Source organism: Scardinius erythrophthalmus, assembly GCF_964197995.2.
Source record: "Scardinius erythrophthalmus genome assembly, chromosome: 21".
Lineage (NCBI taxonomy): Eukaryota > Metazoa > Chordata > Actinopteri > Cypriniformes > Leuciscidae > Scardinius > Scardinius erythrophthalmus.
Window position 1 is genome coordinate 13,169,856 of NC_138241.1, and position 14,220 is coordinate 13,184,075.

A 14,220-nucleotide genomic window follows, 5' to 3' on the forward strand; every position below is an offset into this window, starting at 1 on the left:
ATAAAATAACGTGGCTTAAAATTCTGATGTCTGTGTTCTGTCAGCTGACGGCTCAGGATGCTGACGCTGGTTTAAACGGTCTCATCACATACGCCATCCTGGCTGGAGATCAGGGCCATTTCATCATCAGCAACCGCACTGGACGGATCACGTTAGCACCAGGGGTCACGCTGACCGTCGGCCGTTCCTACGCACTGACCGTTAGAGCGTCAGACAACGCTCCGGACTCAGAGAGGAGGTCAGATATGTCTTCATTGCATCCATTTGATCTCTCACTGTTTGCTTGTGTCTTAGGTCTTCTATTTTTTTTGTTACTCTTCCTTTATGTGCATGTAGGAGCTCCATAACTACGGTCTACATAGAGGTTCTCCCGCCCAACAATCAGAGTCCCCCACGATTTCCCCTACAGACCTACAACCTGGAGATCAGTGAGGCCATGAGAATAGGAGCCATACTGGTAAACCTACAGGTACACGCACAGATTTTACTTGGAATGAAAAATTACCTATACTGTTTACTGCATACTGCACAGTAGCCTATTCACTAAAAACTATTTTTTAAACATGTCGTGCAAAATGTCAATGACGTCATATCCGCTATACCCTTGATTTTTACTTCTATGGAAACCATGGAAACATTAAAAAACGCTTTAATATATTATGTGTTTTTAGACAGGTGAGAAACAGTTTGGATAAGTTTATCGACAGAAAAATAATCACTGTTATATAGCTCAACATGGTTAGTCTTATTGTTTAAATCTCTTGTTTTATTCAAAGCACTTTGAGTGCCTTTGAAAGGAGCGCAGTGGGAGACTCTGGACAAATGTTTGCTGTGGCAGTTTTAGCCGATAACATTTGTAAGCTGTCCCATAATACTGAGAATTTGTTGTATGAAGTGCTCACATGCTGTGCCATACATACACCAGATACAGATTAAATCAGCAGGTCCATATAAAAGCAAAACATGGCATATATATATATATATATATATATATATATATACAGTACCAGTCAAAAGTTTGGAAACGTTACTATTTTTAATGTTTTTGAAAGAAGTCTCTTATGCTCATCAAGCCTGCAGTAAAAAAAAAAAAACAGTAATATTATGAAATATTATTACAATTTAAAATAATGGTTCTCTTTTTTAATATACTTTAAAATATAATTTATTTTTGTGATGCAAAGCTGAATTTTCATCAGCAAGTACTCCAGTCTTTGCTGTCTTATCATCCTTCAGAAATCATTCTAATATGCTGATTTATGATCAATGTTGGAAACAGTTGTGCTGTTTAATATTTTTTTTATAACCTGAGATACTTTTTTCAGGATTATTTGATGAATAAAAAGTTAAAAAGAACTGTATTTATTTAGAATATAAATCTTTTGTAACAATATACACTACCGTTCAAAAGTTTGGGAACAATAACTTTTTTTTTTAATAAATTAGTACTTTAATTCAACAAGGATGCATTAAATTGATAAAAGGTGATGGTAACGATTTATATTGTTAGAAATTTTTTTTTTTTTGAATAAATGCTGTTTTTATGAATAAATGCTGTTAACGTTTTACTCATAAATGAATCCTGAAAAAAGTATTCCAAAAAAATATATTAAACAGCACAACTGTTTCCATCATTGATAATAACTGAGTATCAAATCATCATATTAGAATGATTTCTGAAGGATCATAAGACACCAAAGACTGGAGTACTTGCTGATGAAAATTCAGCTTTGCATCACAAAAATAAATTACATTTTAAAATCTATTAAAAAAGAGAACCATTATTTTAAATTGTAATAATATTTCATAATATTACTGTTTTTTTTTTTTTTTTTTTTTTTAACTGCAGGCTTGATGAGCATAAGAGACTTCTTTCAAAAACATTAAAAATAGTAATGTTAGTAACTGTATATATATATATATATATATATATATATATATATATATATATATATATATATATATATATATATATATATATATATATATATATATATATATATATATATATATACAGTGAGGAAAATAAGTATTTGAACAAATAGGGAACCGGTTCCGACGTAAACGGTAGTAACCAGACCGAATAAGAACGAAACTTTCGGTGCCTGATTTCGGTGCCTGACGTTTTTTTACCGCCCCCTATAAAACATCTCGCGGCACGAATGATCCAATAATAAAACATCTCCAGTAAACCAGCAGAGCGAGCATTAATTTAGTTCGTTTGTTAAATAAGAGGCGATCTAGCGCTGAAATGCGTTTTTTAAATCAAGTGATCAAAGTGCTCGTTGCCGCTGCGATCAGTGGCGGATACAGTGTTTTCTCTTGTGGCGCGCGCACACCGCACTGTCACTCGGACGCGCGCTTCGTTGCGGAGATCGATCTATTTATGAGGCGCCGTCTATATGATTATGTGCGCGGAGAGTTTGTGTGTGTGTGTGTGTGTGTGTGTGTGTGTGTGCTCGCGTCTCAGATGAGTATGCGCGGAGAGTTCCGCGCGTCTCGTGTGTGTGTAGAGTTTGCGTGTTTGTGCGTGAGCGACTTTAGATGTGATGTTGAGCATTTCATATTAGTTTGAGCATTCAGCAGTATACATGTATGACTACTTAGTAGGCCTATATGTGTATGCAAGGGTTTCATATGTGCGTGAATGAAGTTTGATTTAAAGGGATACTCCACTTTAAAATGAAAATTCTGTCATCATATACTCACCCTCATGTTGTTTCAATTCTTTATGAATTTCTTTCTTCTGCTGAACAGAAAGGAAGATATTTAGAATAATATCAGTAACCAGACAGTTTCTGGTCTCATTTACTTCCATAGTATTTTTTTTTCCTACTAGCCTATGGAAGTCAATGAGACCAGAAACTGTCTGGTTACTGACATTCTTCTAAATATCTTCCTTCCTGTTCAGCAGAAGAAAGAAATTCATACAGGTTTGAAACAACATGAGGGTGAGTATGTGATGACAGAATTTTCATTTTAAAGTGGAGTATCCCTTTAAGCCCTAGACGACGCCTATCTATTCATTCTGGTGAAATCACAAAATATAATGGACACAAAGTGTCCCTGCTTGATATACAACCACTGATGAGCATAATCGTAAAAAATAAAAAATAAAAAAATAAACTACGAATGCGGATTAGAACCCAAAACCTCTGACACGCCTGAATAAAGTTCAAGTTCAGCTGCCAGTGTTCCTCTTCGGATAAGTCTAGTATTTTAATGCCAACTGCAAATCTTGCATATCAAGTATGAAGTATATCAATATCAAGTATATTTATATGAGGCTATACTGTGTGTGTTAAATATTTCTGCTCAGTGTCAGATATTTCTCTGTTTTGTAAAAGTCATAATATTAGAAGACAAAATTTTGATGTTAACTCAAGTGTTTTCGGCTACATCAGTAGCCTTTTAAACGGCACAATTTTTCATTTAATCAGAAATCAGAAAATTACTCTCACACACACACACACACACACACACACACACACACACACACACACACACACACACACACACACACACACACACACACACACACACACACACACACACACACACACACACACACACACACACACACACACACACACACACACACACACACACACACACTCAGGTATTATTTTTTTGATAAAGTGTGTGCGGTTTAGTTTTGTTAAGTACCGTTTCAAGAACCGTTTAAGCACCGGAACCGTTTGAAAAATACCGAGTAGGTACTGGTATCGGATAAAACTCAACCGATACCCAACCCTATTGAACACCCTGCTATTTTGCACGTTCTCCCACTTAGAAATCACGGAGAGGTCTGAAATTGTCATCGTAGGTGCATGTCCACTATGAGAGACATAATCTAAAAAAAAAAATCCAGAAATCACAATGTATGATTTTTTAACTATTTATTTGTGTGATACAGCTGCAAATAAGTATTTGAACACCTGAGAAAATCAATGTTAATATTTGGTACAGTAACCTTTGTTTGCAATTACAGAGGTCAAACGTTTCCTGTAGTTTTTCACCAGGTTTGCACACACTGCAGGAGGGATTTTGGCCCACTCCTCCACACAGATCTTCTCTAGATCAGTCAGGTTTCTGGGCTGTCGCTGAGAAACACAGAGTTTGAGCTTCCTCCAAAGATTCTCTATTGGGTTTAGGTCTGGAGACTGGCTAGGCCACGCCAGAACCTTGATATACTTCTTACAGAGCCACTCCTTGGTTATCCTGGCTGTGTGCTTCGGGTCATTAAGACCCAGCCTCGACCCATCTTCAATGCTCTAACTGAGGGAAGGAGGTTGTTCCCCAAAATCTCGCAATACATGGCTCCGGTCATACTCTCCTTAATACAGTGCAGTCGCCCTGTCCCATGTGCAGAAAAACACCCCCAAAGCATGATGCTACCACCCCCATGCTTCACAGTAGGGATGGTGTTCTTGGGATGGTACTCATCATTCTTCTTCCTCCAAACACGTTTAGTGGAATTATGACCAAAAAGTTCTATTTTGGTCTCATCTGACCACATGACTTTCTCCCATGATCATCCAAATGGTCATTGGCAAACTTAAGACGGGCCTTGATATGTGCTGGTTTAAGCAGGGGAACCTTCCGTGCCATGCATGATTTCGAACCATGACGTCTTAGTGTATTACCAACAGTAACCTTGGAAACGGTGGTCCCAGCTCTTTTCAGGTCATTGACCAGCTCCTCCCGTTTAGTTCTGGGCTGATTTCTCACCTTTCTTAGGATCATTGAGACCCCACGAGGTGAGATCTTGCATGGAGCCCCAGTCCGAGGGAGATTGACAGTCATGTTTAGCTTCTTCCATTTTGTAATGATTGCTCCAACAGTGGACCTTTTTTCACCAAGCTGCTTGGCAATTTTCCCGTAGCCTTTTCCAGCCTTGTGGAGGTGTACAATTTTGTCTCTAGTGTCTTTGGACAGCTCTTTGGTCTTGGCCATGTTAGTAGTTGGATTCTTACTGATTGTATGGGGTGGACAGGTGTCTTTATGCAGCTAACGACCTCAAACAGGTGCATCTAATTTAGGATGATAAATTGAGTGGAGGTGGACATTTTAAAGGCAGACTAACAGGTCTTTGAGGGTCAGAATTCTAGCTGATAGACAGGTGTTCAAATACTTATTTGCAGCTGTATCATACAAATAAATAGTTAAAAAATCATATATTGTGATCTCTGGATTTTTTTTTTTAGATTATGTCTCTCACAGTGGACATGCACCTACGATGACAATTTCAGACCCCTCCATGATTTCCAAGTGGGAGAACTTGCAAAATAGCAGGGTGTTCAAATACTTATTTTCCTCACTGTATATATATATATATATATATATATATATATATATATATATATATAATATATATATCATGTGTGTATATATATATATATATATATATATATATATATATATATATATATATATATATATATATATATATATATATATATACATATATATATATATATATACATATATATATATATATATACAGTATGTATATATAGATTTATTTACTTATAGTAAAATTATAAAAGATAATTTACGTAATATATGTCACATACTGTACAGATTACAACAAATCAGCAGGTCTGTATAAAAGCAAAACACATCATAAAAAACCTTGGTTTTAATCAAATAAAATTCTATATTAATAAAATTCAATTTATATTTATTTTATTTATAATATACAATTTTTACATTTTTTGTCTCCACATTCTCTATAAAAGATTTACAAAAATCGTTAACCAGTAATCACAAAGGAAAATGCATGGGTTTATAGATGGTGGAAGCCCATGGTCTTCAATTTTTAAGTCTGATCAAATTATGAGCCCCCAAAAAAGATGTTTGCAGATATGCTGGAAATGGAAGGTCAAGTTGAGCACACTGCATTGTGGGATGCAAAATCCCACGCATTATGCCATTTTCTATACTGCACATTTTGATAAATGTAGTTGGTCTTCTGGGTATTCTGTGCATGCAGAAAATTAGCATACTAGACTGTAGTAAGCCATTCTGAACATGGCCACACTTTTTTCATCTATCAATACCATAATCTTCTTTGGTTTTAAAATAAGATAATTACATTTTACGTAAGATAATTAAGATGTTAAAGTGCCCCGATTATGCTATTTTAAAGGTTCCTAATTTGGTTTAGGAGGTCTCATACAACAGTTTAATATGCATCCAAAAAAAGATTTGTTTGAAGATTAAGTCTCTCTAAACCCGTCCTTTCCGTGAGCCTACTGTGCTCTGATTGGTCAGATGGCCCAGTCTGTGATTGATCTATCGCGTACAAACATTAGCCGAGCACAAACGCAAATTGTGTTACCGCTTTAGGTATGCAGGTCACGGAAGTGAGACTTGAATTCCTGGCAACTAGGTTGGGTGGTTCAGAGTCGATTCTTTCTTTTGGGAGACAATAACTTTATTTATCGTACACTTTCAACTTTACAACTTTGCAGACCGTTTACATTCACAGACAGCTATATTACACACTGCATGAAAGGGAATATTTGAAAAAGCATAATAGTGGCACTTTAAGATAATTGATTTATAATTACATTATTTTATGTTTTTTGACATGTCAAGTGCACAGACAGATGAAGCTGTCACACTTTGAAAACAGCATAATAACTATTTAAAGATATCCTGGAAAGTCTAGCAAAGGTCTAAGGTTATACGTTTGTACGTGTTGTAAAATGTCACAGATTCTACTTGTTCATTATGCCCTTCAAACAGACTTGGCCTTCACATTTAAGTGTATTGCAATTGATTCTATGTTTCATTGATTGTATGATTCACCTACCAGCACTTATCAGAACGAACAGTGTTAACTGAGTGTGAATTGGTGTATTTCCACAGGCTACAGACCGTGAGCTGGATCCGATCACCTACAAGATAGATAGCGGTGATCCGCAGCAGGTCTTCAACCTTTCACGAACGTAAGTTTTCAAAACTTGTAAGTTAAATAAAACTCATTAGGTGTTTAAATATGAACGTACACATTAGTGTCACCTTTAAAAATGTATTCCCACTTAAAATATAACCCACTATATTAAAAAAAGATCGTAATTACTGTCATTATGAGATGGCGTGAGCGCACCTACTGACATACTGCCCTGCTGACTAGCCCAACACAGGAAAACTGGCTCAACCAATGGCGTGATTTTAGGGGCGGGACTGTTTGGTTCATTGATGGCACATTGACTGTACATCTGTACCTCTCTCTGGATGAGAACCCTTAATGAAGGCATGAAGACAAGAAAAACGCAAACAGGGTTACAGCGTGAATGTTTTCTTAGAGTGAGAATGTGTGAGTAATGAAAATGTTTTTTTTTTAAATAACAACATGCAGTCGGTCCCTTAATGACCCTTAATTAAAACACTTAATACTGTCGTTAGCAGTAACAGGAGAGAGTCATTAGAATCCAGAGAGCAGAAGAGCAGTACTAGAGCTATATAACTTGCCTCATCTTTCTTGTTTCAACTCAGCTATTCTTTTGTTTTCTGCTTTTGTCTGTTCTCCTCATCTTTTATTCTTTCTTCATTCATTTGTGCTTTGCTTTGCCTTGCCTTATCGAATTCCATCGAATCTGGTCATCTCTTCTAATTATCTCTTCTCATCACTTCTCAACATGAGACAAGACTCATCTTGTCTTCTCTTGTCTTCTCCTGTCTTTTCTTCTCTTCTCTTCTCTTCTCTTCTCTTCTCTTCTCTTCTCTTCTCTTCTCTTCTCTTCTCTTCTCTTCTCTTCTCTTCTCTTCTCTTCTCTTCTCTTCTCTTCTCTTCTCTTCTCTTCTCTTCTCTTCTCTTCTCTTCTCTTCTCTTCTCTTCTCTTCTCTTCTCTTCTTGTTTTTGTGCCACACCTCGTCTTTCTCATCTAGTCTCAGTTGATCTCTTCTCTATTTTTCTATCTCATCTCATCTCATCGCATTTCATCTCATCTCATTGATAAAAATAGCTGCAGAGGGGTTTTCTGGGGTGACTACTTAAATTAAACCTTCCTTCATTGATTTGTCTTACAAAGGATTTTGCCTGTTGAAGAAACAGCAAAGACAGTTGAAGAGTCATTAAAAAAGGATGTTAAAATTTAAAGACTTTGCCATGAATGCTATGTGCTCGGCAGAAGGTTTGTGATGCCGAAAGAAAAGAGAATCCCGGTCACTGAAGTGTTTTATACGCCTGTTTCACAGGCTTCAAGAGGACACGTTCAATATCGCTTTTGTAGGGGTCAACTGAGGAGGAATATAATTCTACACACACACACACACACACACACACACACACGGGCAAGCAGCACAGCAGCCTGCTTCTTCTGCTGTGTGTGACTGCAATGTTAACAGGAACCTATCTGTCCATCCTCGTCCACCAACCCACACACACACAGATGTGAGCACACTGTTGGATGAAGCCGGTGATTTGCAGAAATCCTATTGGTCTCTGGATGATAATGGAGTCCCTGTAGCTGTGGCTCTGCATGGATGATCACAGATACAGTACTGAATTGCACCCGTTGATACCAATGATTATTTACTGTCTGCATTGTTTTAGCACCCGATTCACCAAGGAATTATGCAAATCACGACACAAACACACCCAAATATTTTATCCTGTATACAATTCCCATGGCTCAATTTCTGATCTTTCAGTTCTGAGTTGGCGTATGTGTCCTACCTCATCATAATTATGAAAAGATTTATGCCATTAAAGGGATAGTTCACCCAAAATTGTACTTACTCACCATCATGTCTTTCCAAGCCTATATTGGTTTACTTCCTTTGTTCATGCTGATTTTTTTTTTCTACATAATGAAAGTGTAAGGGCTGTAAAACTCCAAAAATGACAAAAGGCACCTTAAAAGTATCATAAGAATAGTCCATAAGATTCAGAGCTCTTCTGAATCCATGCAATAGTTTTGCATGTGGAAAATATGTTGTGCACTGAAAATCATAGCTCTCAGATCTAATTTGTGCTGCTATTTAAATATAATATTAAAATTTAGTGCATCGTGATTGGTTATGAGAATCAATTACGTTTGACGTCACTGATTTGACACATCTAATCTGAATATATGTACAGTATTATGTTTCTTAATGGTCTCCGATCACCATCCTACGGAGCCCCCAAAGGGACATGGTGCTGAAAAAAAAAAAAATGCGTTTTGCGTTCCCATGAGAAATATTGCGTAATTTGTTGTTTTCTCTCTCTTTTAATTAATTTTTCTATGCCTCTACCTAACTGTTTGTCTTTTTGTACTTTTTTATGACAGAAAATAAAGCTAAAAAAAAAAAAAAAAAAAAACATGTTTGGATTTTGAAGTGTGGCAATCAGTTGAATAGAAAGTTTTAACAAGAGTGTTTTGTGTCTTGTTCAGTATAGGTCTTCTGCTGCTGGCCAAACCTCTGGACAGAGAGACCATTGACCAGTATCGGCTGATCGTCACTGCTTCTGACGGCCAGCCAGGAGGGGTGAGACTCCATCCATCCCACAACATCAGCACTACACCAGAAATGTCTGATCACTTCGCATCTTCTCTTTATATCTCTGGTATCATATATTTCCTGATGAATGTTCCTTTCGCTTTAAAGTGCCACTATTGTGGTTTTTCAGCACAACCACAAACAAAGCTGGAAAAAAACTGGTCCTGTATAATTTTGTATTCATTATTTTATTCCTTTTGCACAGTCATTACTGTTAAAAACTCCTTAAAGATGTTCTGTAATTAGACTCAGTTCACATTCTGTTTACACATTCACCTTTTTAAAAGAGCATTTACTTGGGCATTATCAGCTTAGCTTCTCTAATGAGCGAACTAAAGCGAACGGATACTCTGGTGTGCTAAATGACTGTGTGAAGCTCATTTCTCAAGCAGAGGTTGATATCTGTAGAGCTGATGAAGAGGGACTTTTGAAGTCAGGAAGTGATGTTAAAAGCATTTCCAGACAGAATGGTGTGCCTTAATCTCTCCCTGTGCAACATAACTGACTTTCATCTGGTCAAACAAGTCCATTAAATCATTTACATTTCAGATCATGGTCATGGAAAGTGCCATGCGGCTTATTAATCAATGTAATTCACCTGACCTCCACCTCTTAAAACGTGATAATGATATCGAATGAAATATTCAGTGCAGCTCACATTCTTGAGATCAAACAGTCTTCAGTTGAGTTCAGCAGATTCGTTTTGCACTAGTCTTCCAGGGTGTGTGTGTGTGTGTGTATGTGTTTGTTTGATGGTGATGAAGCCTCTTGACAGAAATGTAAGGACTGTCTTTGCATGTGATCTTATTTATGCACAAAAAAGCACACTTTTATAGTGCACCTCAACATGTTTTTGCTAAATAACAGACTTCATCTTTCAATACATAATCCCCCCCCTTTTTTTCTTTTGTGAATTAATTTTTCATGCACATCCCACTGGGAGTTAAACTCTACATGCTGATCTTGACTGATCGGTTGAATTTATATTCCTCACCGTATGCTATTAAACTTTTAAGCCCCAGGAACTCAATTGCTTGTGATTTGATTACATATCTACAAATGTGTTTCTAGAATAGTCAGAAACTAAATGTGTTTTTTTTTTTTTTTTTTTTTTTAGGGAAGACATTTTCAATATTTAAAAAGGCAAAAAAAAAAAAAAAAAAGACTGACAGACAGCAGAAGGGTGAATGTCAGTGAACTCTGTGAAAGGTTCAGGGTCTGACAACAAGCTCACTCTGAATGCAAATACACTTATCTCAACATAATTAATAATTGCATAAATGCTTTTTCATTTTTCTAATTTAGTTTTAAGAACACTGCAAATCTAGTGAAGTTATAAATAATTATTTTTAAAAAATGAATACACATTTATAACATTATGGCCCCTATCTTGCACCCAGCGCAATTTACTTTGTACACCGACACATGTATCATTCCTATTTTGCACCCGCGCAAAGCAGACTTTTCCCTCCACAGAATGTAATCACAATAATGTAATCATACATTATTACAATAGATAGATAGATAGACAGACAATTTATTATAAAAGCATACATCTAGCTTACACATTTATCCAAATTATACACCTGTTTAACCGAAGTTAATTTGGGTGGGTTTCTCCATTTCAATGTAACTTCTCTCTCTTTTACGGCCGTGACGAGAACGTTGCTCTCCTCGGCTGTGAACCGCTCCTGGCGCGCGCCTGGCAAATCCGCCATTACAATAGCAATCCACTATGGGAAGAGCGCGTCTGCTCTTAAAGGGAATGTGAGATGACTCTCTGATTGGTTTATTTCACGTTACGCTCAAACCACACCTATAAATAATGAAGCTACTTCAGACCAACCCCTTTTAGATTTGCGTCGGGCGCAAGAGTTATTTATCCCGCCAGGAAAATAGCAACAGCGCCAAGACCCGCCCACAAAGTTACTTGCGCTTTGCGCTTGACACTTGCGGTTCAGATCATTAAAATAGGGCCCTATATATTGTGTTGTCAGTAAATGACAAAAAAAACGAATGAATGCTCCTGCAAGGGTGTTTCTTATGGAAGCTTGAATAAAATATATTTCAGATATAAACTCGCAATTGTGAGTTAGATATAAAGTTAGAATTACGTGATATAAAGTCAGAACTGTGTGATATAAAGTCAGAATTGCGTGATATAAAGTCAAAATTGCATGTTAAAAAGTCAGAATTGCGAGATATAAACTCGCAAACTTGACTTTTTTTTTCAGAATTGTGTTATATAAGCTTGCAATTGCATGTTATAAAGTCACAATTGCCTGATATAAACTCGCAATTCTGAGAAAAAAAGTTGCTATTATTTTTAAATGGTTTTATTCCGTGGCTGAAACAAGCTTCCGTAGTTTCTCATACAATGGCCTGAGAGAGTGATGGTAAATTTGACATCTTTTTCCTCTTCTGACCAATGTAATCAATTTCTCTATATTTTTTTCCCTTTTTTGAGAAGTCGTGTAAACTCTGTAATGAAAATACAAAAATTAAATTTCCAGTCGTCTCCCGTTCTCCGCTATAGAAGTCTACCTCACTATAACGACTTCTGCATCTGAGAACCCCAGGGATGTTAAAATGGTAAATTCTTATAAAAGATTTATAACCCTTAACTGACCTCTGAAAATCAAATAATTACAGATTGGTACCACTTTTGTTCCAGGACCAAGATCGATGCTGATCCTGTAACTTGTCCTCATGTATATTTAATTTATTCCTGCTGATATCTAATGAATATGTCTTTATTTGTAGACTTCCACTGCCACCGTCAGCATTGTCGTCACAGATGTCAATGACAACGACCCCACCTTTGACCTCACTTTACCCACAAACCTGACAGTGAGGGAGGAAGAGGCCAATGTGTTTGTGGGTCAAGTCAGGGTAAGTACCATGACAAAAGAAATATAGTACCTTTACTCCGGGTCTTTTTCCACAACATTTCTACCTTTCTAAGGGTCCTGTGAGATTCACACCTGTCACCTCTTCATGCCGTACAGATCTTCAAACAGCACTTTCTATTGTTCCCCAATTAAGTCGTGGTAAATTAGAGTCATTAGTCACCTTACAGTCTGTCACTGATGACTGCTTCTGTTCCACCCTGCCAATCGGTTGAATGTTTAATTAGCATGTTTGATTAATCATGCTTTGGTTGGTTAGAAAGATAATCAATGGAAGATGCGTGAGGCTTTCATTCACAATGCCGTGTTGTCATCATGCTTCTCTTTACCGCTCTTTTGTTGCTTGTGATGTCTTGATCACTGAGTTCGGCGTCAATGTGATTGCCAGGATTGAGATGACGCAACGTTTCCTTCGTGCATGAATAAAACTGCTATTGAGATAATGTAGTGTGTGTTGAGCTCATGTGTTGTGATATACAGTATAGTAGTTATAGCAGATAGTAGTTAGCTCATAATTTTTATATATATATATATATATATATATATATATATATATATATATATATATATAAGCTAACTACTATCTAAAATAGAGTGTTATGGATGCTGTTGCTCAAGCCTGCCAATGAGCTGTTCTCACTCTTTCCATCCAGCTTTCTTTTCATTTCATCATCCTCTCATCGTCGAGACATGTTCTGTGTAGTCTGCTATGTTCAAAACACGCAGGTGCTCACCAAACTTTGAGGCATCACTCTCAAATTCACACACAGATCCCCGTGGAGATCTAAACCACCTGGATCCTTATTGTGCTGTGACAACAAACAGGCATACACATACGGACACTTACTTCACACATCGGAAACGCACGTCAGTGTGTTCCCGCACTTCAAACACACTACACTACAGCTGTGTTGTTTGCCAAAGGCTAATATGTCCAAAGGCTTTAACATTTTATTCACACTGAGAGCTTCAAAAAAGGCTCTATCTATCTATCTATCTATCTATCTATCTATCTATCTATCTATCTAGCTATCTATCTATCTATCTATCTATCTATCTATCTATCTATCTATCTATCTATCTATCTATCTATCTATCTATCTATCTATCTATCTATCTATCTATCTATCTATCTATCTATCTATCTATCTATCTATCTATCTATCTATCTATCTATCTATCTATCTAATGTATATGTGTGTGTGTGTCTGTGTGTGTATATGTGTATGTATATATGTATATGTATGTGTATGTTTTAGCATGTCCTGTGATTATACTAAAACTTCTATACCTATAGCAACCTTTTGCTAATTCTTCATAATTATTAGCATTAGTGTTTGTATTTTATCTGACTATAAATGGACTAAATGCACTGTTAAAAAATAATTTGTCATTTAAAATGAACTAGTGAAGGCAAGAAGGTGATTTAAAACTTCAAAGAAATGTTGAAATGTTTCCTGACACGGAATAGCAGTCATCAGTGATGTTAGGAAACCGGCTTTTATTTATGTACTGTGTCGAGTTTGTTTGTTTATTTATCGGTCTGTTTACATATTCCTTCCATTAGTTAATTATTGAGGCGCGCAGATGTCATGTAGGTGTGCTGTCAGGACGTTTGATGAGAGGGCCACGGGCAGCACTTTCATTCCTCAGCGCTCAGATGTGGCTGTAATTTCTCAAGGCTCAGACATGCTCCTTTCATTTCACTTATTTCCGTTTGCCGCATTTGGATTTTGGCCCTTCATCCCCCTCATCTTCCTGTCCCTCATCTCATCTCTCCCTCTCTTTTCCTGGAGTCTCTGTCGTTCATGTTGGT

At 36.8% G+C, this 14,220-nt stretch overlaps 1 protein-coding gene across 1 annotated transcript in view; it reads left to right on the forward strand.

Moving 5' to 3' along the window:
- Positions 1-14,220, forward strand: part of pcdh15a (protocadherin-related 15a) — a gene marked incomplete at both ends in the record, with an annotated part of 242,137 nt that overhangs the window by 115,335 nt on the left and 112,582 nt on the right. Inside the window, 5 exons of the mRNA XM_081351594.1 lie at positions 45-238; positions 337-469; positions 6,877-6,956; positions 9,390-9,483; positions 12,259-12,387. Of these exons, the coding sequence (XP_081207720.1) occupies positions 45-238; positions 337-469; positions 6,877-6,956; positions 9,390-9,483; positions 12,259-12,387 (630 nt within the window). The remainder of the gene's footprint in view (positions 1-44; positions 239-336; positions 470-6,876; positions 6,957-9,389; positions 9,484-12,258; positions 12,388-14,220) is intronic.